Source organism: Vicugna pacos, chromosome 10 (genome assembly GCF_048564905.1).
Source record: "Vicugna pacos chromosome 10, VicPac4, whole genome shotgun sequence".
NCBI classification, from domain to species: domain Eukaryota; kingdom Metazoa; phylum Chordata; class Mammalia; order Artiodactyla; family Camelidae; genus Vicugna; species Vicugna pacos.
In genome coordinates, this window is record NC_132996.1 from 18,451,666 (window position 1) to 18,469,952 (window position 18,287).

Genomic DNA, 18,287 nt, shown 5'->3' on the forward strand with positions numbered 1-18,287 from the left:
TACAAGAGATGGATACAAAGATGATTAAAACACTGTGCTTAATTTGAGGGAGCTTTCAGCTTAGGGGGAAGAGCAGACATGTGAATAAATGAGTGAATACTCTGTAATACTAGAATAAATGTGAGTGTGCACAGAAAAGAGTAGTCAGATCCATTTGTGAGTATCAAAGCAGGCTTTGCAGAATTGGATGTGACTGAGCTCAGAACCTTGAAGGAAGACATGATGGAATTCACCTTGGCGGTTAGTTTCAAAAGCAATACTCCAGCCAGGAAATAATATATAAACCCATGCAAGTTTGTATTTATAAAAAGAGAATATTATAGATATCCAATGACTGCAGTGATAAATTGATAACACCCTTCGGAATGTCATCTTCTTACCTACTGCGTAACCCACCACTTTTTCCTTTTTACCAAGGGTCAGCACATTTTTTTCTATAAAGGTTCAGGTGGTAAATATGTTTGGTTTTGTAGGCCAGACTGTCTCTGATAGAGCTACTGGACTCTGTTGTAGCCTATAAGCAGTCATTGACAATAAACAAAGAGCATAAACAAATAGCATGGCTATATTTCAGTAAATCTTCATTTACAGAAGAACAGGAGGCAAGCACGGTTTGGCCCACGGGTTGCAGTTTGCCAACTCTTGTCTGTACCGTGAAGCCTTACAGCTTATCCAGCTCTGCTAGCTCTGTGGATGAAACTCTTATCACAAAGTACCAGAGAAGGACTATAAAACCTAAGGGAAAAAAAAAAAGAAAAGAAAAGAAATACAGATTGTGACACCATCTTTATTTTCAACATGTGATTCTCACTCTAGGAGATAAGAGTCTTCATGTGACTCTTTCTCTTGGGACATTACACAATCATGATCAGTCCACATGTTTAAAAAAGTTTTTTATTGCAATTCTGTGACCTGTTCCAAAAATCTTAAGATGATGGAAAATGATGAATAGTTTAGAAGCTTAGAAATAGGGTCAGTGGCCTAAAAAGCTTAAACATCACAACTTTTATAACAGTAAGATTTTAATGTGCTTTGTTGACACTTAGCATTCACTCATGGATAGAACTGTTCCTTTACTCCAAAATGTTACTTTCACATTCTCCAAGTAGGCTTGTTTCAAAATTTCCAAAGCCATGTTTCACATACAATTTGTTGTGGTAGTTTTCCAAAGCCAGCATAAAAAATTGTTCCTGCTGGTCCACGTTTGGAAAGATAATCTACGGAAAAACAAATGATCTGGCTGACATTTTTCTTTTCCTCTCCCTTAATTGCCTAAGGTTGCATTTGCAACACCTCCTACAAGGCACTTTTCTAATGCAATTGGACGCTTCAGGCAAAGTAAGCTCTGATTAGGGATCTCAGATATATACACAGCATTACAATTGCTTTACAAATGATTGAAAAGTAATATGATGAGGCTTCACTCTTTTTCTTCCACTTTGACTTTGATTAAATTTGCAAGATTGGAATATCATATATTTCCAAATATACAAAGTCTATACATGCACTATAATGCAAATAAAAGACAGCACCCCCCTTCTAACCTTCCAGGAAGTGAAAGAAATAATAAGTGAAAATGAAAAATACAACAAAATGTGATATTGCCCTTCAGCCATCTGGTCATCTTTAGCTCTGGAATTTTGCTAATCTGAGTAATAATCTGAGTACCTCCCTTCTTCAGACAGACAACTTTAGGTGGAATAGAATCATTGGGAAAGACTGGGAAGCACTTTGGACAGATAAGCTACTGTGGTTAAATTAGAGGACAGAAGAAGAGAGTTTGAAATTGATAAACCTGTTCCCTTCAGCAGATTAAAAAAGACAAGCTTGCCAATGTCTGATTGCACTTCACTCAGCATTCTGCCATTTTCAGCAAGAAAGAAACACGAGAGCTCTGAGCCAGTTTCCTTTTCTCTAGTTTCTTTCCATTAGGAGAGATACAGGTTTAGAAGAGTAATCATGACATCTAAGAGAGATTATGTCATGAGCATCTAGTACATACCAGGCACTACTCTGAGAGCTTTGCCTATGTGAACTCACCGAATCTTCCCAAAAGCTCTCAAAGTAGGTGTTATTACCATGCCAATTTTAGGGGTGAGCAAAGATAGGTTCAGGTAATGTAAGTACTAAACCAGGGTCACATAGTTAATGAGCTGTGGACTCTGACACTGTGGCTCCAGCATCCATGGGCTCTGGCCCTCTGCTCTACCACCTCCACGTTCAAAGGGTCTTCAACCCAGATTCTATGCCAGTATTTGTTTCCTAGGTCAGCATTATTGTTCTTCTTTATTTTTTCATTCTTCTCTGGTTTTGAATGGAGAAATCTTAGATAAGTTGTACTTTTCAGAACATAAAGTGGGATCTTTGAATTCTGTCCTCACTCTGTGAATACAGGCACATTGTATCGCAGGTGGCATTGATGGTTTATTTTCTTTCTCTCAAAGGAGTTAGCTAGGTGACAGGAAGCATATTCATGATGCTGATTTCTCACAAACAATGTAAATACTTGTTGCTAAATACTTCATGTGGAATGGAATAGTTTTTCATTGGCAAATATCTGTATATTTAGGAAAAAATCTAAATTTTTAAATAAACTGAATTAGATGAATAAAAAGAGTAAAAACAATAATATCCCTACCTTATATTTTTATACATTTTTATGCTCTGAAGGCTATAACCTGTACCAATCATCCTAGGAGTTAGGTAAGCTAAAAATAACTATTGCCATCTTTTTGAGGCACAATGAAGTTAGACATAAAAGCATTTGCTGCCCTTCACCCACCGAACACTCAGTACCCCACACTGCTGCTCCAAACACTCCAGTGCTCTTTAAACATCTGATATTTCCACTGGATTTCAGGCTCCAGGAAGACAGGATGTGCTTCCCCTTCCTTTAATGGCATTCCCCAGTCCGTGACACAGTTCCTGACATTTAGTAGATATTTAAAACTGTGTATTTAACCAGTAAATAACAGGTGAGGCTAGTGACCTGGTATTAGAAGAAAACACATCCCAGAGCACAAGCTAGGGCTTTTTTTCAGGTTAGGAATATTAAAAACTTTGTAGTAAATACAGTTAAGCTTGAAACCTTCCTTGCACTTTGGTTCTGGACAAGATTGAAACTGATGAGCATTTGTTCATTCTAACATTTCATCCCAGCCCTTTCTTCTCTACCTGTGTCCTTGTTGGTAAAATGGATCTGTAAGATGGACCATCCTACCTGCTTTTCTGGAGATACGTGTGCAAGTTTTCTGGCACATAGTCTGATTCACATTAAGCTTTAGGCAAGTATTTATTTTCTTTTTGCTCTCCTTCCTACCTCTTACATCCCTGTCTGAGTAATCATAATTAACAACTACAACACATGTTATTGAGGTGTTGCAAATCTACTAACATTTGTCTAGTGTTCCACTTATTTCCCCAGAGGACCTTTGAATTTAATGTAAACACACAGTGCCTGCAGACCTAGATTTTCTGTATCTGTCCAGTAGAAGACTGTTTCTCTCCTGAGGCAGTGATGACAGTGAAACTCAAAGAGATTAAGGCAACTGGTGGAATTTTGCGTTAAAAGCAATTTTAGATTATTGGCTGAGAAAATACTGCTAGTGTGGCTGCGATCTTCAATACTGCCTTCTTTTGTTACTACCAATCAGCAATGAAACCTGACTCTCCTGAGAGATACCTCATTATTTTCTTTACTTTTTCTCTGTGACCATATTTCTGGCTGTGCTTACTGGGGGAGCTGTCTGTAATTGAGTTCAAGCAGCTCAGTGAACATACTAGTCCCCACACGCATGCAAAGCTAATCTCTAAGTAACCAGGGTAGCTCTTAGATGAAAGGTATGGCCAGGAGATTTCCTGCTACTGAAGAAACTAAATTTCCCGTAATTATTTTTCTATATTGCATTCTCTGGAGAGCAAAAGTAACACTGCTCCCATGTTGATAAAATTTAGTTTGTCATCTTCAGCTTCGCATGTACGAACAATGCCATATGCATAAAAGTAACTCCTTCTCTAAAGCAGATTGTCTTAATGAGGGCTTCTTCCTTGAGATTCTGGAACTCTTGGGTGCAGAGTTCAGCTCTGCTTCCCTAAGGGGTGATCTTGATAGAGAGACTGAGTAAAGAGCATCACACTGAATTCTAGATTCATTCTTAAATTGGAAAAACTGGGTATCATTGTATCAAATGGAGGTGTGACAGATGATGGCATAAGACATGTGCAGTCAGCTGAAAGCAAAAGAGATCATCTTTTAAAATTCTTTGCCTCAGGATTTCCTTAAAACAGACAAATAGAGGAACAAATACCAAAATGAATTTATTGGATGTCCACTGTGCCTACTGTGAAAGATACAAATGGCAATTAATTAACCTTTCTAGGTCTCAGCTTGGACTATAAAATGGAAATGATGAGCAAGGTTCACTTCAAAAAGTTTACTGAGGATTTAATGAAATAATGGTTCCCACAGCAGTTGGCACATTAATCCTTTATAAATGTAGGTTCCTCTTATGCCATCACCCCTGCTTTTAACACAGTTCCAAGAAGTTTTATCATCTGGTTGATTATCTCATAACTCTTCTTCTCAGATTGATTGCCATAGAGATAGAGAGCTATGGAATTAAGTGACAGCTGAAATGGTGCTGTGAATGTAGAGGGGAAGAGGAATGCTAAAACCCTCTGTAATGTATGGACACATATGCCCAAGGTGTCAGAGAAGCTTTTGGATATTAAAATAAGGGTAAATAAGCCACTTTAGTCTGTTTAGTTGACACTGTCATGTAATCCATTACAGTATGATATCTTTTTGTAATTTATGATCCTAGTTAGCAAATCCGTATTCATTAATAACTAATAAAGTAACTACTTCTGCACATGAAGAACTGTGCTAGCTGCCATATCTGTGAAAAATCTTATTTAATTCTCACATGAACACTTCAAAGTATGTATTATTAACACTTTATATATAAGGAAACCAAGGCTTATAGTTGTTAAGGAACTTGTTCAAGACTATAGTACAAAGGGAGTCACTAGAACAGTTTTAATCTGGAGAAATCCATTTCTAATAAATGCCTTTTTTGATATCCCAGAAAGAGTGAGTTATAAAATATTAAACTGTTTAAACCCAGTTATAGATTAAAATCTTTCAGGGAAGAGAATGATCAGGTTGCTTTTTCATACTGGAAATGAGGCATGGACCGATCATCTGAGTAGGTGGTGAAGAGATAGGGTGTATCGGATAAGCAAACCTTCATACACAGTTGCCCCAAGGTGGGATACAAGATTCATGTGGGTGGGGGCTTTGACCTGTATAAATTTGATACCTAGCTTATACTTTGTTTTTTTAAAAAAAAATGATTCATGAATGAATAAATGAATGAATGTCACTCTTAATTTACATTTTGGTTCTCAGATGCGTGCTGCACATTGTGGAACTTCAGTACAGCTATGCATCCAGTGAGTTTCTATTTTTTATTTCCAAGTATTCCCATAAAGTTTATTTCCCTTCCTGATTGATATATTTGTCTTCTATGAGGAGCTTCTATGTGAGTTTTGCACCAGATGCTGGCTAAATTGCTAGCTTTTAGTGAAACCCGTGGTCACTGTGCTGAAATGATATTTTACTCAGTCCTGTTTCTTCCTTAATATTTATATAATGGAGAGAAAAATCCCTTCTGTTTCTGAGGTCTTATGTCTGCTGTGGCTTCTGTCAAGTAATTTCTTTTGTGAGTTAGTGAACTGAGGAACTTGCCCATAAGCCATTTGTAAGGCTAATCCAATGCAAGGAATATGGGTTTCAAGACAACCTGATCAGAGGCACCAGACTGCCTAGTCACTTACACCGAATTTTTGTTAGTCTTTTATAATCTACTGAGAAGATGTGTGTTGATCTTAAACAAATATCAATAATATATTAAACATGAAAGCAAATTAAAAGCAATAAGCATAGTATATACTACTTTTGGAGAAAAAATTTATATAGAAAAATGAGTGGGAAGATAGTCCCAAAATATTAAAAATTGTTCTTGCTAAGAAAGGGATTGTGAGTAATTTTTCTTTTTGCTCATCTGAATTTTCAAATTTTTCCACAATGATTATAATAATAGTAGTAATGATGGCCAGGTTCTGTTGAGTTCCCATGATAGGGAGCTCACCATGGGCTGCATCTGCTCTGAGGTCAGGCCACACATGGGTTTGGATCCCGGGTTCCCCTTTTATTACCTGTGTTAAAAATAGACTAGGTTAGTATCTCACGTGTATTGTTCTACAACATCTCTGGGAGTTAGATACTGCTATAAAGCCCAATTTTATACATGAGAAAACTAAGGTTTACGGAGTTTAACATACCTGCCTGTGTTCACATAAAATGTGCACATATTAAAGCAACAGAGTAAAGGTGAAAGAAAATTATTCCAATAGAGAATTTCAGACTCAGACAGTTAATTATAGTAAAATCTCACAAATGGATTTTTTTAAGATCATACAAATTTGGGTGGGTATGTGCATATATGGAGAGAGATTGAGAAAGAGAGATGATATGCTCTTAGAAATTGAGAAGTATGAGCTTAAGGTCAAGAATATTCAATCCGTATATGCTCAGTTACACCTCCTCTCAGCAAATTCGTTAAGTCTGTCTTCTTCTCCTCCCCTCTTGCTGCGTTCCAGCCCAGAAGAGCTGTACAGGGTGGGAAGACTGGCTGTTTGCCCAGACCTGGCTCCTGGTGAGCCATGCTGGTCATTTAATGTGGTTGCTGACTCAGGGCTTAGCACTAGGCATGATGACCCACCAAGGGGAGAGGGCTGATGAGAGCCAAGAAAATGGATCAAAAATCAGAAACCAGGAGGGGAAGTCAATCCTTGGGACTATCCTGGGGCTCAGTAGTCTTGGTAGAAGGAATCTGTGAGGCCAAACTGTTAGTGGAAGTAAGGGAGTCTGGTCACCCCCTTGGTGGGTACTCCTGTGGCATGGCACAAGCACCGGGTTAGTTGAGGGTTGAAAATGGAAGGATTGAATTGAATTAAGTACAAAATACACTAGAGTTGAAGTGGAAGACTGGGAAATAGGGAGAGATGGGACTTAAGAAGTCAAACAGTTCTTCCTCAAAAGGCTGTAACAGTTACTCTCCAACTGCAGGAGCATTTAATCAGAGAAATCACCTCCCTTGATTTTCTTTTTTAATGTCTCCTAGTTCTGTTGTACAATATTGAATGACCAGATAGGCAAGCTAAGGATGTGCTTAGAGAACTGGCCGAGCATGAGCATTAAAAATTGAGAAAAAGTCCTGTTGGAAAACACCCCAAATTTTGCAATCAGAAAAGTCTGGAAAGAAGCTATCTTAATTGTAGCATAAGTATGAGTAACATTAAGTAAGAGTTAAACATTTAATTATATTGGTGAATCTGGTAATCTTTCCAGGGCCCAGGGTTATTAAACATCTGAATCTAGCCCTGTCATTGCAGTAGGCTTCTCGTGGTCATTTTTATCATTATCACCACCATCACCAGCGTCTCCACAAAGAACCATAAAATTTGAGCTCTTCAGTGTTTCAGACAGGCACAGTTCTCAGTGCTTTACAAACTTTACCTCATTCAATTCTCACAACAATCCTAAAAGGTGAGCATCACCCTCACATCACAGATGAGATGACTAAGGCTGAGAGAGGTTAAGTGACTTGTCTCAGGTCCCATAGCTGATAGATGGTGGAGCTGAGATTCAAATTCCTTTCTCTCTCCTGTGGGGAGAGAATCAAAGGTGACATCGTTGGCAATGTAGGGAGTTAGAAGTGACATGCAAACTTCAGGCTTAAGGAGTCTGAAATTACTGGACCGCCTGAATTTACAGCATATCTATTTTGCTTTAAAAGGGGCATCTCAGCTTGGATGTGTGGTCCAGAATTCCTCAGAGATCTGTCAATAGTGCCACCCCCTTAATTCCACAGATATTTTGGTAATTCCCACCTGAGACATGTCCTTACTATCAAAATAAGAGAAATCTGGATTTGATTTGGGTTTTTTTTTTTTGAGGTTTTTTTCAGTTTATCCAAGTAGCACACTGTTACTTCCAGTGCAGTGGCCAGCAATGGCATAAACTTCTTTATATTATTTTTGAAGCCGTGTTAAAATTGTTGGCCACCTTTTCTTTCCTCCCTTCCTCCCTCCCCTTCCTTCCTTCCCTCCCTCTTTCTTGCTTGTTCTTTTTTGCTTTATTCTTTTTTTGTTAGTAAAGTAGACTTAAAATATAAGGCTATGACTTGGTTCTGGCTAGCATCAGTTTTAAATAGTAAGGAAACATATATTGCAGGGCTGTAGACTTTAGCTGTTTGTGTTTTGGAATGCATTTTTTTTTTCATGTGGAGCTGTGTACATTTCAGATTGTAAATTAGCACATTCTGATTTGATCAAGAGCAGAACAGATTTTTCTTTCATATACACCAGCTTTTCTTGGTTGAAAGTCACTTCAGGAAAGCTATCCCTAAAGCCTCTCTTGCATACTCTCATAGCCTCTGAACTTCTCCTTTATCCACATTATCAAAGTTGTAGTTAAATGATCATTTGTCTAGTTATTTATTCAAGGTCTCCCCGATTAGTCTGAAATCAGCATCTGGGCAGGGACGATCTCTACCTTATCCCCTGCTGTAAACTAAAGACCGCCCAGAGCTGGATTATAGTAGGCATGTAATTAATATTTATTGAGAATGAACAAAATTCCCATCCCTAACTGTTTCCTTTATCTGGTTCTTAATGTTGTGGACAAATGAGTTTCAACTATGTTAATAGTTTGCTGCCTTGGAAAATTGAAAATTTCAGCAGGCAATGATGTCTTGAAAGCAAACGGACCAAGAAAACTGTCGTGTGTCCTTTCTCCCTGGTAGATTAACACCTCTGTATCTGCTAGTGGGTGAGAATAAAAGTTAGGTCATGTGGGAGGAGTAGCAGAATGCACAGAAGTATCCCCTCAGGCTTCCATAATGTGTATGGTCACTAATGGAGGTCAGACCTCAGAAGCCCTAGGGTTTATCTCTGGAAAAATATGAGTCTTGTTTGCATAAAAAACAAGTATTTCAGGATTTTGAAGACAAAAGTTTTTCTCCATCCTGACTTTGTGAGAGATTCCAGGAGATTGAAACATAAGCTTAAGGAAGGAGGTTTGGAGAATAATTTCCAATTTAAATATTGATTTAGTGAATCAGGTCCCAGTGATTTAGGTCCAGAGTCTGTTCTTTGGAAAACTTTAATTAACAAATATTTGCGTATTGTGGGATATGCCAGCCTGCAGGTCACGTGAAAGTATCCCATCTGAAAGTGTGGTAGCAGATACCTCTGGCCATCACCTCTTTCTTTGCCCCCACCCTGACCCTAACATACACACACTCACACACATAACTCAGCTTCCTTTCTCTGAGCTTCACCATTCTTCTTAAAGGAGTCACTGTATTTGTGACAGTAACATCCTCAGGCACTTGTGAGGTTTAAATAATCTAAGATCTCATATGCTTAGACTAAGGTAATTCCCAGTTTGTATGATTATTGTGAGGATTAGAGATCTAAGCCCCTAGGCTCATAGAACTGACTTTCAGAGAATTGAAATGTAAAGTCAAGCATATGGATTTTAATATTCAGATAACAGTAGTATCATTATTATCATCATTTTTTGTTTAGAGACAGATGTACTTTATTGGGAATGTTGTTCGTATGTGGCTTTCTTCACTCTTACTTAAAGAGCTTGGCTTTAAGAAAATAACCTGTTACTTTCTTGTGACTTAATATGCACATTAACGGCCAGAGTAATTAGGAACCAGAAGTGATTGCTTTAGATTACCTTTGAAAGGGGGCCAGCTCCTTTCTGGTCCAGTAGAAGGATATAGCAGAGATCAGCACTGTCACAAAGAAGAAACTGTCAACTGAATGCCAAGTCAGTCATGGACCAAACCCAAGAGTTGACACAGCCCTAGATCATAAGAGAACACATTGTAGTCCAAGTCTAATTTAAAGCAAAAGCAATTGTGTTTTCACTAGTCAGGGAACTATTTGGAATGCAGATGCTTAACAGCACAGTTTAATTTTCAGAAACATTTTGGGCAATTTTCAAAAGATCTTTTCTGGGACTGTGGCAGCAGAGGAGTGCACCAGTCTTTCCATCTATACTTGTAAAATTCTTTGCAAAGCAGCAGGGACTTTGTATGTGAACAGTCAAAAGAGTGGATAGGAAATGTCATGGGGCTGTCTGAAAAGTGGACAAGATTGCAAATGGCACATGTCAATGATGTTCAAGTGTGTAAAACTCCTACATAGCTACTCACCTGGGCACTATAGGGTCTCATCAAGGACCTGCCCTGAAACTTTATAATTGAGACTTCCTGTTGGATGGTCCCTCCTGGAATGATTTGTTTTATGGCTTTTAAGTCATTTTCTTTTCTGCCTTGAATGAGATTGATGTCTATCATGAATAGTCAGGTGCTTTCTGGAGCTAAAAGGGGACCTTCCCACCATGGCACAGTAACCATATGAGTGCAGAGGACATGAACATTCACATCAAGGTCTTCCTTAGGTTGACTAGTAATTTGGTCCAGAAGCAATGAGGGAGGTATTTTTGATGTACTGTCTGCCTAATTGAAAAAAGCCACCTAGCAGATTGGATGCAAACAGGCAATAAGTTCCCCCATTGCCCTCCAGACAGGCTATACATTACCTGCTTAAAGGAAGGCAAGCAATACTGCTGTCTTCAATGGAGAACTGTAAAAAAAATAAGGAAGGCAAAATATTGGATAATTGGTTTTATATTTTTCTTTACAGGCAGATGATTATTTAGGAAATTTCATATAAAGTGGTATACAATCTTTGCTGCACAAATTATACCAAAAGAGCATATTCCAGGGATGAAGTAAATGACCTATGTGCAGAAAAGAAAAATACTATTGTTAATGTCATGCTTATGAATTTGGACCAGGTGAATCCTCCCAAGTGTATTTTCAGTGTCAGTGCCTGGGCTCCAAGTGGGGTGTCTTAGGCCCAACACCAATTTTGCAGAACCCAACTCACAAATAATTGGTGTATCTTGTTTGCTTTGTTGGCTTCTGAGTGAGATTTAGAATAAAGATCTGCTCAAAAGGTCTCACAGCAGGCACTTTGGCACTGGGTGTACAATACCACATTTCATTTAGCCCAGCAGGACTAAATGAATATTCACTGTCAGGTGTCGAAGAGCTCCACCCCAAAGAAGCTGATCACTCATTTCTGCTTGGACTTCTCACCAACTTGAGTTTTATATGATTAGAATTTGAGCTGTTTTCCCAAAGTCCCCACGGCTTGACTCAGAGTTTAACCTGTAAAGTACTAGTGTTAGCCAAAAGGAAAGTAGAAGACTCATCTCCCTTTATTCGCCTTTTGTTGTTCTTACTGTTCTTGTTCTTTGTTGTTGTTTGTTTTTTTCCAAGAAAAGCAACATGGTAGACTGTAAAGCATCAGGATCTGGAATCAAATTAACATGAGTTTGAATCATGACTTTGCCATTTAATAGCTGCATGACCTTGAGCAATTATCTTCTCTTAACCTCAATTTTTTCATCTATAAATGGGAATAATAACATTTGTCCTTCATGGCTACTGAAAGAACTAGCTTTGATTCTGTATATTTCTTGACACATTCAGAGCAGATGATCAATAAATGATAGCAACAGCTGCTATGTTTAAATCTTCTGCAGCCAGAAAAAATGGGGTTTCCATAAACTCAGACCTCTTTCTGATGGCTGCAAGAAACTGCAGTTGCTCCTGGACTTGTATGAGTAAGTGTAAGTTAGACAGAAACTTTATTTTTATTTCAGCCATTCAAGGAAAACCATTACTTCGGACCTCTCAAAATCCTGATTCATCCTTTCCTTAGGATTATAAATAGCAACAGAGAACATATTTTAAATGCAAATTTTATGCTAATAGCCACCTTAAAACCTCAAGCCCTAGGTTCACTGAGTTGTTCCTTATCTTTTACCCCATTTTTGATGGCAAAGGGAGAGACAAGATGTCATGTGTTCATCCCTAAGTAGGAAATGTACAGTGTGGGAAAACAGGATGGAGTAGTGGACAGATTTTGGACTGAATGCTGGGTTTTGAATTGTGGTTCCAACAATATCACTTAGCTGTCTGATTCGAAACATGTTACTTTATAGCAATGAGCTTCAGTTTTTTCCCTGCCCCACCTACCGTATGGAACTATTTTGAGGGTTACGAGAAATCAAGGATATAATAGTACTTTCATAAACCAAAGTCCAACAGAAAATTAAGGTGCTATTTTGTGCAGGTTTTCATGCCCACGCTCCAATTTTGTATGAACCTTGGTTTTATTCCTGGTTCCACTTCTTACTAACACTATAACCATGGGAACATTATAGAATCTGTCTAAGCTGATTTCTGTATCTAGAACTGGCATGTCAGTGTTTACCATATAGGGTTGTTAGGATCAAATGAGTGCTTGGGACACTCAATAAATGGTAGATATGTTGTCGCTATTGATGATGTTATTTAGCACCTGGTCCAAGGGCAGGATGCCCTGGCCAAAAACAGTAGTTGGGAAGACGTTTAGGACCAATATGGAATCCTGACATTCAATTGAAATCAATTGACCTTTACTGAGTGTCTGTATATAGACACTGCAGAATTTTTGAATGTCAGCATCTGCTACTTACTATAATTGGAGTGGGGAGGGGGATAATGATGAGGATGATGGTGAGGAGGATAATAGATGAAGCTTATTGTGTATTATTAGGTACCAGGTACTGCATTAAGTATTTAACAGAAATTAATGCACCTTATTCTCACATGGATCCTACAAGATAGGAACTATTACCAACCTTATTCTATAGATGAGGAAACTGAGATACAGAGAGGTTAAATAACTTGCTCAGGTTCAAAACTAATAAGAGTCAGAGTTGCAATGTGTACTCGGAAGTCTTATTCCAGAGCTCATGCTTTGTCTATTAAGAGGGAGAGAAAAGAAATATATAAATTTTGTTCAACATCATATCCCAAATGGGGAGGACATTCCATCAGACTTCAAATATTTATGCAGCAATGAAAATGTGCTCAGCTCTGACTTCAGAGGCTATATATATCAATATATATCATGCTGCCTCTTTATTAGGCAAAATCTTATGGAAAGAATGTAAAATTGAAAAATAAGCCAAAAAAATTCACCATGCCATACTGTTTAACTGTCTTGCTTTGTGTAAAAAATAATAATAAACTACATGTTTATAATAATATATTAAATCTGTATTTCTATAGTCAACTGGAAGGCACTGTGTTGACAGACCACTAAAGACGTTGACGGACCACTCATCAGCTCTGCCTGTCTTTCAGCAACCACTGACTATAACTGGACAGACTCTTGAGTCTTCTCCCTTAATTTACAAATGGGGTTATTAAAACTTAATAAGTTAAAATAACTTTTCCAAGATGAGACAACTAGTTAGTGGCAGAGCTGAAACTAGAGCATGTTTTCATAACCCAAGTCCCATATTTTCCAAGTTTAAGTCAACGGATATTTACTGAGCAATAATGATACTGTGAGGGAATGACAAGGAAGGTGTGAGTTTACAAATAAAAGATGGTCCTTGCTCTTGAGAAGCTTATCATCTAGGAGGAAAAACGAACGTGGCCACATGTAATTATAAAGCAAACCGTAATGGAACAACTTCAGTAGCAGAGAAGATTCCATGTGCTGTCTCTGTATGTCTCCCTTTTATCACTCAGCACACTTGTTTGTTCAGGAAGTTCTGCCCTGCTCAATTGCTATCCTGTCTATAGTTTGCTAATTTATCCCTAGCATAGTTCCCAGTACAGAATAGGAACTCAATAAATATTTATTGAACAAAGTGAAAAAACACAAAAGCAAAGTCATGTGGAATCACAGAGGAGAGAAATGATTAATTAAATGTGAATTTGAAATGTACAGGCCAAAGCAAAGCCAATTAGGTAAAACTTTAGTAAAATGTCAAGACTCTAAGGAGAGAAGATCATTCGGCTAGAAGAGGGCCTGTCATTTCTGTTAATCCATACCCCTGCCTTTAGGCCAGTCCACAGGTAAATTACCTCTGACAAGTCAGAATCTGGCTTATTTTTAACTCAGAAGGTTTTTTTTTTAACCTTTTGATAAATTTAGAAAATATCTATTACAAATCATTTATCAGAAAATTAAGAGCATGTGAAACTTAGACCAAAGAAAGACTGACTTCAGTTCATGGTTCTATCTCAAATTTTGAGTGTGATATCTCTTAAAAGCTAGGTAGACTGCTTCAAAGGGATGTCAGTGGTGCGTGTCAGACTATCCCACAGTCAGAGGAAGGTCCATTTATATTTGTTCCAGTTTGATTCTATGCACAGTATCATTCAATATCTTGTATTTTACCTTTTTTTTTTTTTTGAGATTTCAGTTTGTAACAGTTTCTTCCTTCCTTTCCTTTCTTCTTTTTGCCCTTCTTTCCTTCCCCCTCCCTCTAAATAGAGGTTAAAATAGATTGATTGATGTAAAATGTTTTATGTAAGCCAAATGGTAATCAAAGAAAAAATACCTACAAAAGATACACAGAAGAAAATGAGAAAGAAATCAAGTCATGTCACTACAAAAAAAAAAAATCAATGAAACACAAAGGAAGATAGCAAAAGTAGAAAAGAGGTGTAAGAAAGCTACAAGACAGACAAAAAACAATTAACAAAATCATAAGAGTAAGTGCTTCTCTATCAATAATTACTTAAAATGTAAATGGGTTCAACTCCACAATCATAAAGGCAGAGTGGCTGAATGGATTAAAAAACAAAGAAAAACAAGATTAATCTATATGCTGACTGTAAGAGACTCACTTTAGATTTAAGAACATACCTAGGCTGAAAGTGAAAGGGTGGAAAAAAGATATTCTATGCAAATGATAACTGAAAGAGAGCAGGGTTGAACATACTTATATCAGACAAAAGAGACTAAATCAAAAACTGTCAAGAGAGACAAGGACAGACAGTACATAATAATAAAAGGGTCAGTTCACCAAGAAGATATAACAATGATAAATATACATGCACCCAACATCAGAGCATCCAAATGCAGATACTTGTTGACTTATAATGGAATTAAATCTTGATAAACCCATCATTAATGTGGTGGTTTAACATATGAAAAACAATCAATGTAATTCATCACATTAGCAGAACAAAGGATAAAATCACATGATCATCTCAACAGATGCAGAAAAGCAATGACAAATCTCAACATTCTTTCATGATAAAAACACTCAACAAACTAGGAATAGAAGGCAATGATGTTAACATAATAAAATCCATGGATGAAAGGCCTTGTAGCTAACATCATACTCAATGGTGAAAAGTCAGTTTTTCTCTAAGATCAGGAACAGGGATGCCCAAAATTGCCATTTCTATTTAGTGTTTTATTGCAAGTTCTAACTGTAGTAATTAGGCAAGAAAAACAAATAAAAGTCTTCCAAATCAGAAAGGAAAGAAGTAAAATTATCTGTTTGTAGATAACATGATTGCATATATAGGAAACCCTAGAGATTACACACACACACACACACACACACACACACACACACACACACACACACACTGTTAGAACTAATAAATTCAGCAGAGTTGCAGGATGCAAAATCAATATACAAAAATAAGTTATGCTTCTGTACCCTAACAATGAACAATTTAATAGAAAATTAAGAAAAACGATTTATTTACAATAACATCAAAAAAATAAATAAAATACTTAGGAGTAAACTTAACCTAGGGAGTGAACAACTTGTATACTGAAAACTACAAAACATTGATGAAAGAAATGAATAAAAGACATAAATTGATGTTCAAATATGAGGAAAAACAATTTTAAGAATGTTCATACTACACAAAGCAACCTACAGATTTGGTGCCATCCCCATAAATATCCTAATGTCATTCTTTACATAAATAGAAAAAAATCCTAAAATCCATGTGGAAACACAAAAAAAAACCTCTGAATAGATAAAACAATTTTGAGAAAGGAGAAGAAAGCTCACACCTGTTAGTATTAGTATGACCAGTATAAATAACAACAAAAGTCAGAAAATGTTGTTTGTGAGAATGTGGAGAAAATTAGAACCCTTGTGCACTGTTGGTAGAGAGTGGGAATATAAAATGGCTCAGCTGCTGTGTAAAACGGTATGGAGGTTCCTCAAAAAATTAAAAATGAAACTACCACATGATCCAGCAACCCTAGATTTGTCCAAAAGAATTGAAATTAAGATTTTTAAGAGAGAAGTATTTGCACTTCAGTGTACCCAAAGGCATTATTCACATTAGCCAAGAGCCTAATTCTCCATTGACAGATAAATGGATAAAGAAAATGTGACATAAACATACAGTGGAATATCATTCAGCCACAAAAAAGGAAATTCTGTCATTTACTATGCTATGGATGAATCTTGAGGACATTAAACTAAATGAAATAAGCCAGTCACAGAAAGACATTTATACTGTATGAGGTATCTAAAAGCAGTGAAGTTCATAAAAGCAGGAAGTAGAATGGTGGTTGCCAGGGTCTGGGAGGAGGAAAATGAAGAGTTGCTAGGCAATGGGAATACAGCTTTAGTCATGCAAGATGGAAAATTTCAAAATTTGCTTTGCAACCTTGTGCTTTATAGTTAACAGGATTGTACTGTACACTTAAACATTTGTTTAAATAGTAGATCTAATATGTATTTTTAAACCAATTTTAAAGAACGAACTAAAGAAGATGCCTATTATGAATAATAGTTTAATTTTTTTAACTGTCCAACTTGATTGATGGGGAGGAAAAGATGTCTTGCCTTTCTTCTCTCTAATTCACACTTTTTAATATCCTGTGAAATCAGTACGGCTTTTGGAATATGTCACTTTAAGAGGAATGAGGCTTTGGTAGCTGGAGTTTGGGATTCTCTCCCTGCTTTATCACTGACTGGCTTCTGACTTGGAGAACCATTTCCCCTTTTGCACTATCTCGCTATAAAGGGAGAACAGCTTGAAAACACGGAGAGAAAAGCACAGCTGTCAGGAAGTGCAGCTTTTATGAATGAAGATCTTGCTAAAATAAACAGAAGCTGTTTCTATTTTTCAGTGTTACAAGCTCACTCGCAAATTTCCTTTAAAAAATAGATTAATACACTTATACAACTCAGCCACACTTAATGTTTTACGTAATGACCTTAAGAACACATTGCTATTTTGTGTGTAATTTCAAAATGCTTATCTGTTCATTTTACGCCAAGATATAGAACAGAGACCTGGATACCTATGTTGGTGTAACCACCAGAAGACAGTGTTATGTTCTTTCTTGCTTAATTTACTTTAATAAATACTAAACACTTTTTGTGCTTGGTTGAGAGGATGCAAATGTAAAAAAAGAGCCATCTCTCTTCCCTAACGACAATTACCTACATTCCATTTGAGGAGAGTGGCACAAAATAAGTAACAGTGCAATTCTTATTTTAAATGCAGTTGTCATAGGTGTTGTAATAGAGAAGCCCAGGTGCTACATGAGCATTTGATGAGAGGATAACATGATCTGTTCTGGGAGGGGTAGGGGGCAGTGTCCAGGGAATGCTTTCTTGAAAGGTGGCATTTGTGTTGAGCTTTGGAATGCAGGGAGGACTCCAGAATTTCTGGATGTGCCTTTGGGATGGCAATCTGGTAGAAAGTAAGGTCTGATGGACTTGTTTCAGAGCTGTGTTGCGTAGTAAGCCTGCTCTTTTTAGATTGCATTGTGTTTCCTTGGGTTGGCTTTCAGAAGGTTGTATCTACAAAAGGGTGAGTAGGAGTGAAACCTGTGGAGGTACGGAGAAGGGAAGTGATGGCACAAGGTGGGACTAAGTGTGAGGATTCAGACCTGTGTAGTTGGAGGGTCAAGCAAGGGAGCGAGGCACGGGGAGACTGGTGAAAGCAGCAGAGACCAAGTCGCACAGGGCGTGGTTAAGGACCGTGCAAGCCACTTTAAAGATTGTGCTGTCTGTGAGGATTTAGAGTCCCAGAAAAATGAGACTTTATTGACAATTATCAAACCAGGTAGAATCTGATCATATTCTCATTTTAAAAGAAGTCACTCTGGCCATTATGTGAGAATGAATTGGAGTAAGGGCAGATGTCAGAGACCAGTTAGGAAGCTGTTTCACCAGTTTTACAAAGAAATGATGGTAGCTTAGATGAGGATGGTGAGCATGGTGATTGGGAGAAATAGACAAATGGGAAAGATATTTACAGACACTGTAGAGTGTAACTGAATATGCCGGGTGG

The 18,287-nt window shown here is 37.4% G+C and overlaps 1 protein-coding gene across 9 annotated transcripts in view; it reads left to right on the top strand.

The window, feature by feature from the left end:
- DLG2 (discs large MAGUK scaffold protein 2) overlaps positions 1 to 18,287 on the top strand; it is a 1,735,130-nt gene that overhangs the window by 1,006,039 nt on the left and 710,804 nt on the right. The window contains exon 2 of one of the 9 annotated variants that reach the window (XM_072969078.1): positions 5,411 to 5,454. The exons of the other annotated variants lie outside the window; for them this stretch is intronic. Coding sequence (XP_072825179.1) covers positions 5,411 to 5,454 — 44 coding nt within the window. The remainder of the gene's footprint in view (positions 1 to 5,410; positions 5,455 to 18,287) is intronic. 9 annotated transcript variants of the gene reach the window in all.